This window comes from Lycium barbarum, chromosome 6 (genome assembly GCF_019175385.1).
Source record: "Lycium barbarum isolate Lr01 chromosome 6, ASM1917538v2, whole genome shotgun sequence".
Lineage (NCBI taxonomy): Eukaryota > Viridiplantae > Streptophyta > Magnoliopsida > Solanales > Solanaceae > Lycium > Lycium barbarum.
Genome location: NC_083342.1, coordinates 112,419,261 through 112,440,162, shown reverse-complemented (window position 1 = coordinate 112,440,162; position 20,902 = coordinate 112,419,261). Strand labels below are relative to the sequence as shown.

The window sequence follows — 20,902 nt, the reverse complement described above, 5'->3', positions numbered from 1 at the left end:
AACTTGGACTTTTAGTTTGGTTTACAGTTTATAAATGGGAAAAGGGCCTGATTTGCCCCTCTACTATTGGGAATAGTTCATACGGAAAAGGGTCAAATATACCCGTACTATCGGAAAAGGGCTAAATATACTCTTCGTTATATTTTGGGTCCAAATATACCCAACCGTTATACTTTGGACACAAATATACCCTCCACGGTTAAAGTTGACCAAAGTGGACATGTGGCATTGACATTTCGGTGAGATGGACGCCATCACCCCCCTTCACATCTTCACTATCACTGTCACGACACCCTCACCATCTCCGCCGACGCTACCACCCATCTCCGCCATACAATACAACCGTCGCCGCTATTAACCTATCCTATTTGCGAAATTCTTTACTCCACAGAACTGGGAAGCTAGAATTCCAAAGGGTTTTATGTGGGGAAATGTCATGAAGTTTGAATATTTGAATGGTAGCTGTTTGTTTGTTTCAACTTTGAATAGCCACAAAAGGGAAATTGCATGCTTCCTTACAACGCTCCTCATGTGGGTATCTTTGAATTCTAGATAAAATGTTAAATCTTTTTCTCCTCAAAGTTCACTTTTGATGCTTTTTTTGAGCAGCCACAAAAAGATGCATTTTACGCTTCTTGTCACTTTTCCTAGAATGATCCTCATGTGGGTTTCTTGAAATCCAGATAAAAATTTGATCTTTTTACCTCAAGTTCACTTTTTGATGATTCTTTGTGTTTCTTATAGGTATAGGTCATCTGGGTTTCTTGAATTTTAGTTTCGGCTTGGATTGTCTTGTCCCTATGGTCAACATCCTAAATAGAGCCTTTCTTGAACACACCTTGTATGACTGTGATAGGTTAACGGTGGCAGCGGCAGTTGTCATTGTATGGCAGAGATGAGTGGTAGCGCCAGTGGAGATGGTGAGGGGTGTTGATATTTGGCACAAATATCATGTTTTGTGGCATATTACATCCTAATCTTATGACTTTTACCGCTTAATTCATGATGCAATCGTCGTATTTAAACTTATGTCGTTATATTTCATTTGTATAGGTACGATGACGACAAATGATGAAAACTGTGCTTAAAATGATTTGATTTCGTAGCATATGACGATTAGATGAGGTGACGAGTCGAAGGCCACAAAGGATGAACTAAAAGGAGATTAATTCGACTGCAGATCCCCGCCTTTCTTCCGCGATGCGGAAGCATCGCGGGAAGCCTCAGAATATCAGCCGATCTAGCCGCATCGCATGGAGAAAGCGGACACACCAGCTCAGTCATCACCATCTCGCGATCCCTCCGCATCGCAGAAGGAAAGCGAGAACCTGCAGAACATCAGGCGATCCTTCCACGATGCGGAAGGAAAGCGAGGACCTGCGGATGTTTTCCCGATTAGACTAGGATTTGGATTCCTTATTTATTATTTTTACCCTAGCCTATATATAGACGTTCTGAGAGCTGAGAACGGTATTCTGGGATTATTCAAGGATTTGTAAGCCACCGTTCTCCTTTTTCTCTCTCTAGGTTATTTTATTTTTCATCTTTTTCAACCCTAGTTTATTCATGGCTTCTGTTGTCTATGATCGAATCATGAGTAGCTAAATCTCCTAGTTCTAAGGTTGTGGCGAAAGACTTGAAGGTTGATTTGATGACAATTATTATTTATTGATTTTCCATATTGTGGGTTGCTTATTTATTCTTGGTTTTAATTGTTTGATTATCTGGCCAATAGTTAGACACTATCTATGGTGCGTGAATTGAACTTGAGAGAGGGAATTCACGTACGTAATAATAATAAATAGAGTTTGTTCGATTTAATCGTTTCGCTAATGAGGATAGAGATATACCCTTTAGCCCTACTTAGTTGAAAACGGAGAAATAAACGTGTTCTTGTTACCTCTGATGACCATAGAGATATAGGCGTTATAGTAACATCTACAAGCTTGTGAGTAGTTCGAGAGAATATCATAAAGCATAATTAACCCGTTAACTAGTAACCCAAGAAATAAAATAGGTGGAATTGTCTGAAGATCAACTGGATTGTCGAAAACCATAACCCTAGATCTTTCTCTCATCTGATAATTCTTACAGTCCTTGTCGACGTAGTCCCAGTCATCAAAACACCCATCATAAATTGTTTACTTTTCAAGTTTTAGTTTAGTACAACAAACAATCTTGATTTTCACTTTCTTGAATAGTTTCATTCGAATTTGAATTAGTTTGACAGTAGAATTTAAGTCTCTGTGGGATCGATATCTGGACTTAACAGTCTATATTACTTGTACGACCACGTATACTTGCGTGTGCGTTTGGGAGCAACAAGTTTTTGGCGCCGTTGCCGGGGACTTAGCAATATTACTGTTTTTCTAATTTGGATTTTAGAATTTCTATTCAAGTTTTTATTTATTTATTATTATTTTATTTTATTTTTAATTTAATATTTTGGTTAGTTTGCTTGATATGGCATCTTGGAGTAAAAATTGGTCGAATATTGGTTGTTCCTATTTTGGTGATCCTTGCTTGATTTGTGGGGGACCCCACCTGTGGCAACACTGTCAAAATATTTCCAGGAATGGGTTGTGTGCACCTTCCCAATCTTTTGAGTGGAATATTTGTAATATATGTGGTGGTCAAGACGGTCATTGGAATGGTTGTCTTAACTCTCACTCCCCATCCCCGAGCCTATATTATAATTCTCCTGTTATTTGTGATGTTGACAGTAGTAACGAAGTGGAGGATGCGGAAAGTCTTGCTCGGGTTAGCGATATGATGAAGCAAATAGGGGAGCAAATGATGGAGCATGATGCATTAATGAGAGAGCAAAACGCAGAAATGTGGAAAGCCATAGAGAGGATTCGTGCCAACCTCACAGAGATGCAGGCCGAGGCCGAAACTTGTAATGATTTACAAGTTATAGGCTTAGCCAATACTCAAGACGAACCTCAAACAGAAGAAGAGAGTGAGTTCCCACAAGTAGATAGCTTTGAAGAAGCAGAGATAGTGAGCCAATCTTGGCTAACAGAACAAGCTTAAGAAATGAAATTTCATGGGTTTCTCCGTGATGGTCTTACAAACATGGCTACACAACTGATAGAAGGTAGAACTGAGCTCGGACAAGAGATAGACCAATTTAGCTCAGATATCCATGGCTTGCAGGCACAAATGAATAAAAAGGTTGAGTTGTCTGATGCCCAACTACATATTACCTTGGATAGTGGCCTGCATGTGGAGCAGATAGAGGAACTCCAACCATTCGATCGGATCTTTGTTGATGATGTCATTGTTGAGGAAGTGTACAAAAGTGAGGATGTAAAAAATAATGCAATTTTAGAGTTGGAGCGTGTTGGTCCTCATTCTAAAGACTTTTCTACATTATGTTTGGTTGGCGACATGGAAATCGAGCCCTCCACGCCGATGAAGAATTGTAGAGATGAGAAACAAGAGCCTTACATCCTGAAATTTGCCACACCGAAAAGACAAAGCGACATTCCTCACTTAAGGGCCAAGAAGTTCAAGAAACGATATCTATTGATTGGTTTCTTTATTTTCACACCACCGCCCCAGAAGCGTGATAGAAAATTGGATGCAAAATTAGGGGTGAAATTCATAAGTTCGAGGTGGAGGAAAAAGTTGATTCATGTCGTGCCACGACGATTAGGGGAAGTCTGAGTACCCAAAAGTTTAAAGCGGAGGAGCATGCCAGAGTTTTAAGTGTGGGGTCATTCGCCCCTTGATGATGAGAGCATGTTGCTAGCTAGGCCCTAGTGGGCCCCAGAGAGTATTTCTTACCTTGCTGGAGCTTTATTTGATTTCAAATATACATGCATTGAGGGCATTGCATACTTTTAACGGAAAAGGGCCTAAAATACCCTCGAACTATTGAAAATGGAGCAAAAATACCCTTCATCCACCTTTCAGCCCCCAAATACCCTTACCATCCACCTATTGGGTCTAAAATACCCCTATTGCTAACAGAATATTCTGGTCAAACACGTGACATTTTTTTATTGGTTGGCTTATAAAATTAATTAAATTAATTGACCAGATAACCCAAGTGCCCCCACCCCCTACCCCCCCGGTGAATTTTTTTATTTTTTTTTTGAAAAAAAAGTTGACATTTTTTTTTGCACCCCCCCCCCCCCCCCGACGCAAAAAAAAATTAATATTTTTGAAAAAAAAAGTTTTGACGTTTTTTTTGGGTTTTTTTAGCTGGGAGGGGAGGGGGGCGTAGAGGGAGGGTGCGGGGTGGAAGAAAAGTCAACTTGTGCCTTTTAGATTTTTGGTTGAAAATATACCATGTGTTTTAGGGTGAGATATTTTTTTTTTTGGTAACTCAATTACATTAGACATTTTAATTTATCAAGATATTTCACAGTACTTGTGCTTTTTACTAGGAAGTTGAGAAGCGTAACAATATTTTTTTTGCACCCCACCCCGCACCCTACACCTCCCCCCCCCCTCCCAGCTGAAAAAAAAAGTTGACTTTTTTTTCCACCCCGCACCCTACGCCCCCCTCCCCTCCCAGCTTAAAAAACCCAAAAAAAACGTCAAAACTTTTTTTTTCAAAAATATTAATTTTTTTTCCGGGGGGGGGGGGGGGGGGGTAGGGTGCGGGGTGGGGTGCAAAAACAAATGTCTAACTTTTTTTTCAAATATTTTTTTCACCGGGGGGGGGGGGGCACTATCTGGTCAATATTGCAAAAGTTAATTAGTTTAATTAATTTTATAATCCAACCAATAGAAAAATGACACGTGTTTAATGAAAAGATTCTGTTAGTGATAAGGGTATTTTAGACCCAATAGGTGGTGATAAGGGTATTTTAGACCCAATAGGTGGATGATAAGGGTATTTGGGGGCTGAAAGATGGATGGAGGGTATTTTTGCTCCATTTTCAATAGTTCGAGGGTATTTTAGGCCCTTTTTCGTAGTTTTAAGTGTGGGGTGGAAAAATACGTCCCTGGTTTGTAACAACATGTTTTGAGGTTGCGGATGATGATTAGTATGCCTTAGGGTTTTTTTTTTTTTTTTTTTTTTTTCGTTTTGCATCTTAGTGTCAAAAATATATATATAAAAAAAAAAGTGGAAAAATTTCAAAAAGATTTTATTTTTCTTTATTTTTCTTTGATAACTTCTTAAGCCCCTCATTAGTAGGCATTCATCATCCACCCCCTTTGGTTTTCTTATGGCCTCGGTTCTTTCCCGAGGGGGGGCCTTTGAACCGGGCGTAGGTAGATTTTTTTTTTTTATAGTCATAAAAAGGGTTGTTCCTGATGACGGGTGGATGACAACCTGCTTGAGGGAAAATCAGTCCGTAGGCTAGGTACATTCAAATGCTAGGTGCACGGGATAGGTGGAGTCTTGGCATATGAGCGATCTTGAAATGTTTTGTGAAAGCATGCCGTGAAACTGTAGTACTTTTCTTGGAAGCACCTGAAAATGGTTTTTGTGTTGACTCGTATGACCCACTTGGCATTATTGACTTCCATTGTGTTTGATTGTTTCGAGGGACAACCGGATCCCTCTTGCGTTGATTTTGTGCCATGTGTGAGTAAGGTTTCGTAATTGAATCCATGTTTGGTATTGACGTCTAGAACTTGCCCTGTGTGTTCACAAAACGAAATGAAGTTTGGTCGAGCCTAGAAAGTGATAGAGGTGTTTCTTTGTTTAGTCACTAAAAAGCCTAAAGAGTTGTCCTACCAATTTGCAAATAGCACCCTAGTTAACCCTTTTAAGCCTTTAGCCTTTTTCTTTGATAGCAGTTAATTAACCTTTACCCCTTCGTTCTATAAAATTTGATTTTTGATCCAAATACTCTATGAGCACTTTAATCATTTACATGCATAGTGGGAGTTGAAAAAAAAAGGGGGGGGGGGGGGGGGGGAATGGTTGTTAATTGTAATCTAGAAAGACAATGGGAGCACCGAATGAAAAGAACTAATTCACTTGTTAGCTGGGAATTGAAAAAAAAAAAAAGTTTTCCCTCTAACTTGTGTGATTTTAAAAAGAGTGGTGCTTAAACAAATAAAATGGGTGAATTGGGAGAAATTGAAAGGTTGGTTGGTGTTGAATAGGGACTAATGAAGAAATTGGGCAAGAATGATAAAAGTATATGTATTAAAGTGCTTAGGGAGGTTAGTCACTACTATCCAAATAATTTCTACCCGTCCCGTAGCCTACATTACAACCCTCGAAGTCCTACTTGATTCTAGGTTCATCTTACTTGTATTAGTGGAGTGGTTACACTACGGGCAAGCCTATGGCATGTCGTATTTTACATGTGATGTTCTTTGTGAGAGTGAGCATACTTATTGACTTCAGGTCCATTGGTTTAAACTTATGTGATTCTTGATGAGATATGGACTACTTTGTTGTGGTGAGGGCACATAATTAGCAATAGAGTGGTGAAGTGTTGATTTCTTGATCATAAGGTTGCTTATATGCGTTAAAGTGGTGTCGTTGAGTCAACTGATTTTGAATGTTTTCGTTGAAAAGAAGTACTTGGTGCTGAAAATGAGTTTTGTTTTTAAAACTTTGGCATGGCTTTCGCAATCTGGGTCGTTGGTTTGTTTTTGAAAATCTTTCTTCAAGAGATAGCCATACTAGCCGAATCCCGTTGCAGACCTGTTTGAGTGAGTTGAGCTAGAAGTGTAGACTGGTGTTGGTTTATGTTTGCTCGAGGGCGAGCAAAGTCTAAGTGGGGGTGGTGATATTTGGCACAAATATCATGTTTTGTGGCATGTTACATCCTAATCTTATGACTTTTACCGCTTAATTCATGATGCAATCGTCGTATTTAAACTTATGTCGTTATATTTCATGTGTATAGGTACAATGACGACAAATGATGAAAACTGTGCTTAAAATGATTTGATTTCGTAGCATATGACGATTAGATGAGGTGACGAGTCGAAGGCCACAAAGGATGAACTAAAAGGAGATTGATTCGACTGCAGATCCCCGCCTTTCTTCCGCGATGCGGAAGCATCGCGGGAAGCCTCAGAATATCAGCCGATCTAGCCGCATCGCATGGAGAAAGCGGACACACCAGCTCAGTCATCACCATCTCGCGATCCCTCCGCATCGCAGAAGGAAAGCGAGAACCTGCAGAACATCAGGCGATCCTTCCGCGATGCGGAAGGAAAGCGAGGACCTGCGGATGTTTTCCCGATTAGACTAGGATTTGGATTCCTTATTTATTATTTTTACCCTAGCCTATATATAGACGTTCTGAGAGCTGAGAACGGTATTCTGGGATTATTCAAGGATTTGTAAGCCACCGTTCTCCTTTTTCTGTCTCTAGGTTATTTTATTTTTCATCTTTTTCAACCCTAGTTTATTCATGGCTTCTGTTGTCTATGATCGAATCATGAGTAGCTAAATCTCCTAGTTCTAGGGTTGTGGCGAAAGACTTGAAGGTTGATTTGATGACAATTATTATCTATTGATTTTTCATATTGTGGGTTGCTTATTTATTCTTGGTTTTAATTGTTTGATTATCTGGCCAATAGTTAGACACTATCTATGGTGCGTGAATTGAACTTGAGAAAGGGAATTCACGTACGTAATAATAATAAATAGAGTTTGTTCGATTTAATCGTTTCGCTAATGAGGATAGAGATATACCCTTTAGCCCTACTTAGTTGAAAACGGAGAAATAAACGTGTTCTTGTTACCTCTGATGACCATAGAGATATAGGCGTTATAGTAACATCTACAAGCTTGTGAGTAGTTCGAGAGAATATCATAAAGCATAATTAACCCGTTAACTAGTACTCCGGGAAATAAAATAGGTGGAATTGTCTGAAGATCAACAGGATTGTCGAAAGCCATAACCCTAGATATTTCTCTCATCTGATAATTCTTACAGTCCTTGTCGACGTAGTCCCAGTCATAAAAACACCCATCATAAATTGTTTACTTTTCAAGTTTTAGTTTAGTACAACAAACAATCTTGATTTTCACTTTCTTGAATAGTTTCATTCGAATTTGAATTAGTTTGACAGTAGAATCTAAGTCTCTGTGGGATCGATATCTGGACTTAACAGTCTATATTACTTGTACGACCACGTATACTTGCGTGTGCGTTTGGGAGCAACAAGTTTTTGGCGCCGTTGCCGGGGACTTAGCAATATTACTGTTTTTCTAATTTGGATTTTAGAATTTCTATTCAAGTTTTTATTTATTTATTATTATTTTATTTTATTTTTAATTTAATATTTTGGTTAGTTTGCTTGATATGGCATCTTGGATTAAAAATTGGTCGAATATTGGTTGTTCCTATTTTGGTGATCCTTGCTTGATTTGTGGGGGACCCCACCTGTGGCAACACTGTCAAAATATTTCCGGGAATGGGTTGTGTGCACCTTCCCAATCTTTTGAGTGAAATATTTGTAATATATGTGGTGGTCAAGACGGTCATTGGAATGGTTGTCTTAACTCTCACTCCCCATCCCCGAGCCCATATTATAATTCTCCTGTTATTTGTGATGTTGACAGTAGTAACGAAGTGGAGGATGCGGAAAGTCTTGCTCGGGTTAGCGATATGATGAAGCAAATAGGGGAGCAAATGATGGAGCATGATGCATTAATGAGAGAGCAAAACGCAGAAATGTGGAAAGCCATAGAGAGGATTCGTGCCAACCTCACAGAGATGCAGGCCGAGGCCGAAACTTGTAATGATTTACAAGTTATAGGCTTAGCCAATACTCAAGACGAACCTCAAACAAAAGAAGAGAGCGAGTTCCCACAAGTAGATAGCTTTGAAGAAGCAGAGATAGTGAGCCAATCTTGGCTAACAGAACAAGCTCAACAGATGAAATTTCATGGGTTTCTCCGTGATGGTCTTACAAACATGGCTACACAACTGATAGAAGGTAGAACTGAGCTCGGACAAGAGATAGACCAATTTAGCTCAGATATCCATGGCTTGCAGGCACAAATGAATAAAAAGGTTGAGGTGTCTGATGCCCAACTACATATTACCTTGGATAGTGGCCTGCATGTGGAGCAGATAGAGGAACTCCAACCATTCGATCGGATCTTTGTTGATGATGTCATTGTTAAGGAAGTGTACAAAAGTGAGGATGTAAAAAATAATGCAGTTTTAGAGTTGGGGCGTGTTGGTCCTCATTCTAAACACTTTTCTACATTATGTTTGGTTGGCGACATGGAAATCGTGAAGGGGGTGTGAGGTGGCACGCTACGTGGCGTCCACCTCACCGAAATGTTAATGTCCACTTTGGTTAACTTTAACCATGGAGGGGTATATTTGTGCCTAAAGTATAACGGTAGGGGTATATCTAGACCCAAAGTATAACAAAGGGTATATTTAACCCTTTTCTGATAGTACAGGGGTATATTTGACCCTTTTCCGTAGTTCATATTTACCCCCGTTATACTTTCTGCTCATTTTTGTCCCTACCGTTACCTAAGTAGCAATATTTACCCCCAGTTTGGATGGAAGTCCACCGTGGCAATTAAACTTCCATGTGGCCTGACATTTGAATGAGGTGGCATGCCACGTGACATGCCACCTCACCACCCTCTCCCCTCTCCATTTCTTTCTTCTACAAACAAACAAAGCCACCTCCAACCACCATTGAAGCCATACCCCACCACCATCTCCTCCAACAATTATATCTTCTTTTTCACCAACCCACCTCACCGGAATCACCATAACCGCCACTACTATCACTTTATCCGGATACTGTCCATTTATCTCCAACCCAAAAACCTCACACCATTAAAATTCTTAAAACCCATTTGACAAATCTGAAGATACTTTTAGATAAAAAATTTAAATCTTTCAATAACATAAAAGAAAGTCTTTTAACTCTTGTAAGCATTAACATCATTGCTAATCTTTCTACTAAATCTTTACGATAATGTGAAAGATTAAGAAAAGGGGTTTCATCATTGTGTGAAAATACAACATTTGGGTATTGAATGCCTGAAAGTTTTGAAAATAAGAGGGTTATTTCGAATGAATTTGAGGGCGGCGGTGGGAAGGTCGGAGATGGCTTTGGTTGGAGGTAGAAGAAAGAAATGGAGAGGGGAGAGGGTGGTGAGGTGGCATGTCACCTCATCCAAATGTCAAGCCACGCAGTGGCGGATCCAGGATTTTCATTCAGGGTGTTCGGAAAAAAAAAAAAAGCTAAATATACACTGTAATTTTTTGCCGAGGGTGTTCAAAAGTTAATATATGCACATAAACACAGAAAATTTACCCTATATATACACTATAATTTTTTGCCGAGGGTGTTCGGGTGAACACCCTCGCCCCCAAGTGGATCCGCCCCTGAGGCCACATGGAAGCTTAATTGCCATAGTGGACTGCCATCCAAACGGGGGGCAAATATTGCTACTTAGGTAACCGTAGGGGCAAATTTGTGCCGAAGGTATAACGGGGGGTAAATGTGGACTATTTCCAATTAGGGGTAAATCAAGGCCATTTTCCCTTTATAAATACATCAACAGTAAGTTGGTATGAGATGGTCATAGTTTAGGGTCTCTTCTCAAACAAATACAGGTTCCATTCAAATCTGATGAACCTTATTTCCTCATTCAAAGACTACTTACAATACCTTACAAATGATATTCGACAAAAAGTAATGTAATCTTGAGCAGCCATACTCATAATACCTATTTTAAACACGCATATTGATCCAACCAGGAGACTGGAACATATCACAGGGCATAATATCTACATAGATACTGATACATTCTTATTGAGTCCTTTTAAAGCTAGCTCGGGTTCAGAAGACGAATAAATCACCAGGTGAAGCTGATGGACTCAAAGTGCAGATTTTCAACCAACTCAGATGAGCAAATGGCTGCTACGTCGTGCCTCAAGGTCTTCGGTCCAGAGGCAAGTACTCCAACACTTGATCCTTTTACTTCTAGCAATATTCCTGCAAGAGAATTTCATTTAGTTACCCACACATTGAGAGTTAAAAGGTAGTACTCATAGCATCAATTATGCAAAGATATAGTAATTACTCTTGAGATCGGGTCTCCGGCCATAATGTGTCTTGATTGATTTGTCGAGTGATTGTTGAGGAAGACTTTCTAGCTCTTGATCAGCAGAGGCTAATAATGAGTTTAAAGATTTTGTTGAATCTGCCATGTCCTGTATCTGCTTAGTTTCCCTAGCACTTTTCTTCTTGTTCCAAAGGAAGGCTGCACTTGCTGCAATTACTATAGCAGCTGCGATAAACAACATGTTGAACAAACTCCTTGTGTAGTATGGGAACACCTTGTTAGTACCATGGTCCATCGGGTACACATAGTATTTGTAAAGAAGCCCCACAAATAGAAGGTACAAAACAAACGAAGATGATATTATAGCAGCAAGCCAGAGCCAGTTGTTGTGTCCTAAAATGGGGGTTATGGGTGCATCAGAGTAATTAGGTTTGAACCAAACGGTTCGAAGGGGTTCGGGTTCTTCTGGTGCTGGTTCATTCTCTCTGGTTATATAAGCCTCAATATGTAGCTCAAGATTAGAAGAACATCCTGAAGGAGTGCCTGTTACAGGAAGAAGAAGGTCTAACATGGAGAGTTGAGTAGAGTTCTTGAACACACTAACTAATAGAATCTTGGGGGTTTTGCATTTCAGTGTTGAACTCATATAAATCAGCTCTCTGATTATTGAAATGAATGGAGTTATTCCACTTCCTCCACTGATCAGCACCAATGTGTCATGCCTGTGATTAAATATGGCTACATCATCACAAAGTATTCATAGGGAACTAAATCGACTTGGAAGAGTTTAAGCTTTATGTACAGACTGAGTAAAAACATGTTTTCACAAGTTAAAATACACTGATACTGTAAAATATCTTTACGTTGTTAGTGTATATAACTTAAAATCAATTATTAGTGGTTTGTAGTAGAGTTACTAACCTTAGGAAATGAGTGGAAGCAGGTCCATAGGGTCCTTCAACAGAAACCTCAAGACGATCCACAGGGGAAGGCAAAGACATAACATCGTAAAGCTTCTTAGTCCAACTTCCTTCACATTTGATGACAACACTAATTATATCTGATTCTAAGTTACTGTTTGAAGTTACAGTGAATGGATGCCACTGCAGCTTTGATATGGTTGGCACATTTAGGAACATGACACTTGTCGGAGAGTACTCCAAACCTACGGAGCCAAAATAAATTGTTATAACATAATAAAATGTACCCTATTAGTTTAGTAATTCGTTACATCGTCAGTGTACATAAGTTGGGCAGAATTGTTACCTGGTATTTTGGAGAAGTTGAGTTCAACAGTTTCACAGGTCAAAACTCTGGCTGATATCAAACGGACTTTTTGTCTGGATTGCAAGAATCTCAAGTATCGATCGATCACGAAGAGGAAGAAACCAGGAAGCATAATGCAGGCATAGAACATTCCAGTGTGGAGTAGGAAGAAAGCCATGAATAGAATGTAGAGGTGGTGAGTGTAGAAGAATAGTTCAAACATTCTTCTTCTTATTGCTGGAAAAGTTGTAACCCACAATATTAATCCACATAGCAAACCAAGCTCTCCAGGTACATTTGATATGTAATGTGGATCCCATTTCAGCATCTGCATCAAACCAAGAATAGTAAATAAGATAAAGAGAAGAATTAACTTAAATAACCGCAAACTCAGCCGCTTAAGTTAAAATTAGCCGACTTATGTATAATCCATGTATAACCGTGTATAATCAACATATACATATTGACTAGAGAAGTAAATCGGATCCAGCTGGCTATTTATGTAAGGATCATCCCAGAAGAATTAGTCTAGTTGCCGCCCACTCGACTGCTTAAACTAAAAATAGCCGGATGTATAGTATATGCATAATCCATGTATAATATGTGTATAAACATGCGTAATTAGTGTCTAATCTATGTATAGTGAACCAATAGGCTATTTGGGTAAAGATCCCATAAATAAATATGATGGTAAATGACAATAAATTAAATTCCAGGGTGATTTACTTTGTCCTTTATTCTATTTTTTTTTAAAAGAGTTACAACCAGCGAAAATATGATCAGTTTCACCGGGAATTTATATATTCATATATAATCAAATATTTTATACACAAATATTAAATTTTGAACGCTCTTAAAGAAATTCTTGATTTTGCCACCGCGGAAGGTTATTTTTATTTGGAGGGGAATCTAGATATAATATGATTACGTCATTTAGGCGTCATGCTGGCGCGGGTGATACCCAAATAGGTGTCACACTTGAAACTTTAAACCATTCCATTTCTTGATTGATGTGGGGTCCAAATTTAAAGAATATTCTATAAACTAGGAAACACCAAACACCAAAAAAAAAAAAAAAAAAAAAAAAAAAAAAAAAAAAAAAAAAAAAAAAAAAAAAGAGGGCCTTCCTGAAAATGGCAACCACTTCAAACAAATCATGAGTAATACACAAATCTTGATCATGTGGTCCAAATAATGCCACTCTCCTTTCTTGTAGTGTCACTCTCATGAATAATGGCTCTTGCACTTTTCTTCTGAATTCTCTTATCAAACTACCAATGATAATGGAACTTTAATTATGTCTTAAGACAAAGAGGTTCTCACATTAAACTGTTTCACCAAACTTTTATTCCTTTAATTTTATGTTACTTATATTATTGTGTTAGCTACTCACCATGTGTTGTCTTTCATTAAAAGTTAATAACTACTTAAGTTTTTGCTTTATTATTTTACAGCGTTTATATAAAGTAAAATAATTCTTTCTGGACTGAATATAGGGACTCTTGATAATATAGTCCGAAAAATAAGAGAAACGCCATTCTTTTGTTATGTTTTTTTCTTTTTTTTTTCTTTTCTAATTTGGCAAAAGGAAGGGAAAAATATAGAATTGAACATGCCCATATATATGTGTGGAAAACTTACACTAGTCCAAAAAATAAGAGACGCCATTATTTTGTTATGTTTTTTTCTTTTCTAATTTGGCAAAGGGAAGGGAAAAATATAGAATTGAACCACGCCCATATACATGTCTGGAAAACTTACACCAGTACCACTAAACTATAAATTTTGTTGATTTTGGTATGGTTTGTTTATTGACTTTTTTTTTCTTCTAAACTTTGGATCGGATTTGCGAGTGATATGAGAAATATAAAAAATATAATCATTTATTTTGTTGGTCTTGTTATCAATAAAGATGCTCAACACCTTAATTACAAAAACTATTACATCTGTGGAAAAACTTACTGAAAATGATTTTTTTTACTATAGCTTTGCCTTTTGTTATGAAAAGACTAAAAGTTTTGGACACAGAAGAAAGGATAAAAATGTAATGATGAAATCTTCTTTATATCACATTATACTTTTGATTACTCCTCCCATAATATGACAACTTAGATAATGGACCTTAAGAAAAAAGTTATATATATATTTCTATGTGATTTGACTTTATAAGAATTTGAACCATAAGTCTTCTGAAACTGAGTGTTAGGTAAGAGCAAGATCTGAGGCACAATGATTACCAAAAATGCATAATTGCAATCGAATTATTCAATTAGAGTAGTATGAATGCATATTGTTTGGGTATCTTTTAAAAGTAAGTAAAACTACGAGAACTTTGATTAAGAGTAAAATTCAGTGGACACCAACCACACTACAAAGGTCAGAGTTGGTTGCTCGGTTTTCAGAGTTAGTTGCTCGGTTTACATCAAGAATAATAATAAATTTAAGAATGTTGTTGTTATATTTCTGTAAAATATTTCACATATTTTTTCTTGATACGCAAAAGCTTGAAAGTAACTAAAATCAACTATTCACCATAAAGTAGAACGGAAAGAGAATTTATTTCCCTTATCATTTTTTTTTTTAAACTTGGACGATAGTATAAGTTATATACTGATTTACTTAAGTGACTGCAGGCTAGTTATCATCCATTACATAGTAATATTTATTATGGGTACTTACTTGTAATTGCCTTGTTGCTTATAAATAATCCAACTGTATAAATATTTTCTCCACCATTAATGGATTAAACTTAAAACTTTATACATGAATGTATATTTTGTTGGTTGAAAATAATCATCGTCCACAAATTGTTTGTTGGTTGTTATTATTGCTCACTTCTTTGAAAGTCACAATTTTAGATATTGTAGGCCACCAAGAAGCCAATTTAGTGCCTTTAGCATACAGTGAGGTTTGAAACCTAGTGAACTTGATATTCACATCTTTTTCTTAGTGTGGGCACTATCAACCTAACAAAATGACATTGAGGGGCAAACCAAGAACTTAGTGCGTAGTGATCATCTTCTTCTTTTTCGGCTGTATATAAGTTAAGTTTCAAAAGTATCATTAATGTTTATCGTCTTTTTGACGTTTTCTTGAATCTTGATTTAGTAGTTTCTTGTACATAAAGTTTACGTAGCAATATCTCCCTGAATTTAGTACTTTAAAAAAAAAAAAAAATCATGTACTAACCCCCTCTGTTCCAAAAGAGATCTAATTTCGAAAAGGTTCAAATTTAAGTATACTCAATACTAAGAAATTAGGATATCATCACCAGAAAATCGCTAATTTTCTATGGACGTCCTGTTAAGATCGCAATTATGTGGGTGGCCACTGAAAATCTCCTTTACGTAGTGTTTGAGTAACATTTTGTACATCAGTATCTCAGTGAAAATCTGTTAATCTTAGTGTACCCGATAATCGAATACGGCAAAATTACGATACAGTTCCCCTTCTCTCTCCACATATATACCCACACAATTGATATTGCAATTAGTGAAATAATACGTTGTGAATAAACATGAATTGGATAGAGGAAAATTACCTCATGTATTCTCCCAGAGACAGCCCAAAAGAGAATAAAGAGAAGACCATGAATAGTGAAGAGGGTCATAGCCATATGTCCCAACCATATATGATATTTGATGCTACCTTCGGAAGTTAGCCCCAAAAGAGGCAAAATTGATGAACCTCTACTCACTGGATAAAACAGAAATGTTAAGCATATATTCCCTGTTAGCCCTACCACCAAAGCCAACCTATCAATCCTTGCCTGCCACCTGCATATATAGTTTCCACCACAAAAAAATGTTATAACCGCTCACCAAAAGATTGAAGAAAAAAAAGACCAAAAAAAGACCAAAAAAAAGTGAAAGAAAAGGCTAAAAGTTCTATACATGCTACTCTTGTACGTCTACTCAAGCATTCATGAATAGTGAACCATCAATTTCAATACAAGTAAAATTTGAAAAATGGTACTCTCGTCGGTTCAAATATTAGTGGTTTCAGCAAATTGAACTTGTTCCAAGATATTTGCGTTTTAAAAAAAAAATTATTTATACTTTTTCTAATTTATCAAATTCACCCTAACTGTTCAAGTGGAGTACTCAATAAGTCAGACAGTTTGCGAAAAGTTATCAAATGTTATTATCGTTAAGGCTATTAAATTCTCTTAAGGGGTCGTTTGGTTTAAGGTATAACATGGGTTATGCCGGTACTAATTTTTATACCACGTTTGGTATAAGGTATAGATTTATCCCGGGATTATTTTATACCTTGTACCAAACGTGGTATAAAAATTAGTGCTGGAATAACTCAACTTATACCTTCTTAACCCACTTATACTGGGATTATTTTATACCATCTTTCAGATGGTATAAAATTATACCAACAGATGGTATAAATTAGTCCCGGGATTGTAATCCCGGGACTATTTTGACCTCAAACCAAACGACCACTAGAATTGTGCAAGAATTTTTAAAAGACAGGTAAGATGTACAAGAGGTAATATAATAGACAGAAAGTAATAACGTTCAATATTTATTCTTAATAGAACTTCTCTTTTTCTTTTTATAGTAAAATTTTTCCTTATAGAATGAGTGTTTATAAAAAGAGGTGTTTGAAAGGGAGAGACTAAGAGCCCGTTTGGATTGGCTTACAGCTTAAAGCTGTTTGCAGCTTATAAGCTGAAAAAAATAAGTTGGGGTAGTCCAACTTATTTTTTTTGACTTATAAGCTGTTTTCAGCTTATAAGCTGCTTTAGATAAACTAAGTCAAATTGGTTCAATTATTTTTTTGAGCTTATTTTAAGCATAAAATGACTTTAAGCTGGCCAGCCAAACACTCAAAAAAGCTGAAAACAGCTTATAAGCCAACTTATAAGCCAATCCAAACGGGCTCTAATGCTTCAACTATATTTAATCTTAATAGAACTTCTTTTTTCTTTTTATAGTGTAGCTTTCCGTTGGTGAATGAGTAAACTATAAAAGGAGGATTTTGAATAGAAGAAACTTACACTTCAACTCCTTTGGTTGCTGCATAAGTGGTAATGGTACTATAGTGAAAATAGACAAAAGCTGAGAAATACCAAACACAGAGAATTATGAACATAGCCAGAAAAAAGAGCTCTATCCATGTCACTATCCCTAATGGTTTGATGATTTTTGGCTTCTTCAATATCTTCAACCAATCTTTGTTGCTGAAATAAAAACAACAATAACAAGCAGAAAAACAATTAATACATGATAATGTCAAAAAAAGAAAACAAGAAAATATTAAGACATTTTTGTATATACCAGCATGATGAAGTGACAATATCACTCTTTTTCTTCTCTAGGTGGACATAAATGCATCCCAAAACAGCTATGAATAAGATTGGGAATGTGAAGTTCATCATAATGGGACCTGTAGAATTACACCAAGAATCAAATTTATAATTTCTTTTATTTTCCTTCATCTAAACATGAAAAAAAAAAAAAAAGGAAGTCCCATTTCATGCTCATATTTTTCTGTAAAATAAAATTCCAATTTTATTGAAAATTCCCAAAAGGCAGGGAGGATGCAGTTAAGTACTTATGGATTCACCTAAATTCAATATCTTTGGCTCAGACTTTGTATAAGTGTCAAAAATCCACTATTTAAGTAGAAATAGTAGAGTTTGAACCCAGTAATCAAATGAGCTGTGCTATATATATATACACACTACTAAAAACACGCAAATTTTTGATAGTTTTTTTCAAGGATTCCGAACTCGAACTTATAGTATTCTAATGGAGAAAAGAATGGAGAAAATGGAGGAGTTAATCAAATACCTTGGATATCAAAGAATGTCGAGTTGGTAGAAGCAACAAGAACAGGAACCCATTTTTGATAATATGTGAACGTTGGCATAATCACCCACATCATCAAATTCCCAAGAAATACTGTAAGTGCTAAAGCTAATATTGCTCCTTGTATCATTCTGATTGTTCCATCAGAAAGTGATGATGATGATCTCCTATTCACCTCCATTTTTCTTCTAATTAATTAGCTTTTTTTTTATGGCCTCTCAATGGATATAGTGAACTTGTTAGCAAAGGAGTGTTTATATGTTGTGTGCTATATATAAGCAAAGTTCGTATGGGATGCTGACTTGACAAGATTATTGCACCTCTTAATGGTATGGTAATCTTGTCTTTCTAGGGCCCCATTTACATATTTCTTCTTTTAACATTTTTACCTAACTTTGCAAAATTCTTTTTACTTTAGGTCATTGGGACAAATAAATGTAAATTTTGAGCTCTTTTTCAAGTTTTGGTCGAAACTTTGCCTTTAAACTAAGTTATTTTTCCGGGGTTGTACAATGAGTTTAATTGTTATATAAGCTCTCTTTCCTATGTAATTTCTATACCCATAACTATGTCACATGTTTCGTTCCATCTCTGAATCTTTTAATGCAATTTGGTCAGACTGGCCATTTCTGATTCCTATTTTTTCTCCTTTGTTTGCGTGGGACATAGGTTAAGTATTAATGAGGTATAATGCTCTGAAATATTTCTTGGCGATGGAAAGAGAAGTCTATTAGAAGGTGTTGGGTATAATTATCGGTATGTTGAGTAGTCTAACACTCACCAATCTTTCATGCTAATTCTAAATTTTTGAAAACAAATTTTCCACCTATTGTCATAAAGGAATATGGATTTAATGGTATTTTGCAGCGACAATTTTTTTGAATTGGTTACTCTTTTTCGATGTCACGCAAATTTTTAAATGGAATGCTTCTTTCTCCAGAGAGAAATATTTTTTGCTTTGTTAGGTGGAAGGGAGATTATTGGTTTTTGATAAAGGGTATTGTGGTTTTTTTGGTGGTAGTCCGGTAGTGAATAATTGTATATCAAAGATTATGGGGTGTAAACATCATTTGATTTTATTGTTGTAGAGGTTTTTTTTTTCTTTTTTAATCTTTTAACTTTAGTTTGTACGTACCATGAATCTTGTGGTTGTTGCCTTAGATTTTCTCCATTTTAGGTATTGTTTGTTGGTTATTACCTTACTGACGAAGCAGCTAGGGGAGGTAGGTGTGGAAGTATCATGAAATAAGTAAAAACAAACAAACTATATTTATGGAAAAAGTGGACTTGTTTCCTTTTCCTCTTTTAAATAAAAAAGAATAATACAAAAAAGGAAGGATCAAGTAATTAACTAGTGGTGGATATGGGTTGTGCCACTAAATCCTTCAGTGACCATATCCAGCAGTGTCCACACATAAAGTTGCAAAGAAGGGAATTCATAAAAATAAATACACAAGAAAATTATTTATAAATTTAACTAATAATTATACAGGCAAATCTCTCTATATTGTCATTTGTTATAACAACATTTCACTATAACGGCCTGATTTTCTCCGAAACTAATTTTTCATGTTATATTTTACTTCTCTATAACAGTATTTTACCTATAACAACAGTGACATTCATTATAGCGATACACAGTCTTTGTAAAATTACCTCTCTTTAACAGTCATACTCAAATATTGTGTAATAATATTTTGGAACAAATATATTATGTATAAAAATAAAATATTAAAATTCTTATGGTAATCATCAAGTAAAAGCTATTAAATTCCTTTTGCTGAAAATTTGGACAAAAATCTCCGTCAATTCAAGCGTTATATTAGCACTAAGAGACTAGAATTTACGAAACAACCTACAATTGTAGAATTCTTACGTCAAACTTGAAGTATTTAAATTTTCAATTAATTTTAAAAGCATATGTTCTTTAGATTTTAATTCTTTATCGGTACGGTACAACTAGTAATAGATTTATTAGTAGCTTCAATTTTTAATTAACGGAATATGAATCAATTGAGATTTTGAAATTAACAAGTATGTTGTTTTCGTTTATAACATAAAAAGTACATAAAAAAATTGCATAGTTTTGTCTATAATAGCTAAATGAGAGGCAAATATGAAATGTCAGTATACATACATAGTAGCATCTCACTATAGCAGCTATGAGATTTTCAGACAAAAGCTGTCATCATAAAGAGGTTTGACTATATTTTAATATACTTAATTACAAATATACTTCTATAACGGCATTCCCGGTCGTTATGGAAAATCTAGGATCACCCTTCTAATAGAACCTTTCCTTAGATAGAACGAGCTAATAGAAACTCAAATGTAGAAGTTCAAGAACTGAAAACTTGGCTTGTTTGCGATTATTGTTTGGTTGTATTGAGTGCATTGGGGGGTGACGTAGGAAATTAGACCTTCCTTGGGGATTCCGAAGCCACAGGTGAGTCTGTATGGTGTTTTTACATTAATGTGCATATTTTGTTTGTGTTGGTGAGGCCTCGGATGAAGTGTTGTGTGCTGGAATAAAAACTGGTGAGAAAATCGAGCTCACTGGTTCGGAGAGGTCGTTGGGGCGGAAAAAGTCCCGCTGCAGCGAGGCCGCAGTAGCGACGGACCGGTCGCTGCTGCGAGGGGAAGGAAAATGGGGGAGTCCTCTACGACGGATGAGATGCCGCTATTGCACCAGTGCCCAGCACGACGAGCCAAGGGAATTCAGGCGTACACTACAGCGGGTCCTTGCCCACCATAGCGAGACAGCTACAGTGGACAGAACGATCGCCACAGCAGTCGACAGAGCAGTAAGCCGTGTTTTAAACACTTC

General features: G+C 36.6%; 1 protein-coding gene across 1 annotated transcript; it reads right to left on the bottom strand.

Annotated features, from left to right (window-relative positions):
* Positions 1–10,515: 10,515 nt before the first annotated feature.
* Positions 10,516–18,332, bottom strand: LOC132645552 (ferric reduction oxidase 2-like). The gene is made up of 8 exons (XM_060362575.1): positions 18,058–18,332; positions 17,542–17,650; positions 17,262–17,444; positions 15,792–16,026; positions 12,251–12,578; positions 11,906–12,149; positions 11,003–11,706; positions 10,516–10,914 (listed from the first exon to the last, which is right to left on the bottom strand). Exons 1-8 carry the CDS (start codon positions 18,254–18,256, stop codon positions 10,775–10,777), a joined length of 2,142 nt encoding a protein of 713 aa, XP_060218558.1. The 5' UTR covers positions 18,257–18,332; the 3' UTR covers positions 10,516–10,774.
* Positions 18,333–20,902: the final 2,570 nt, after the last annotated feature.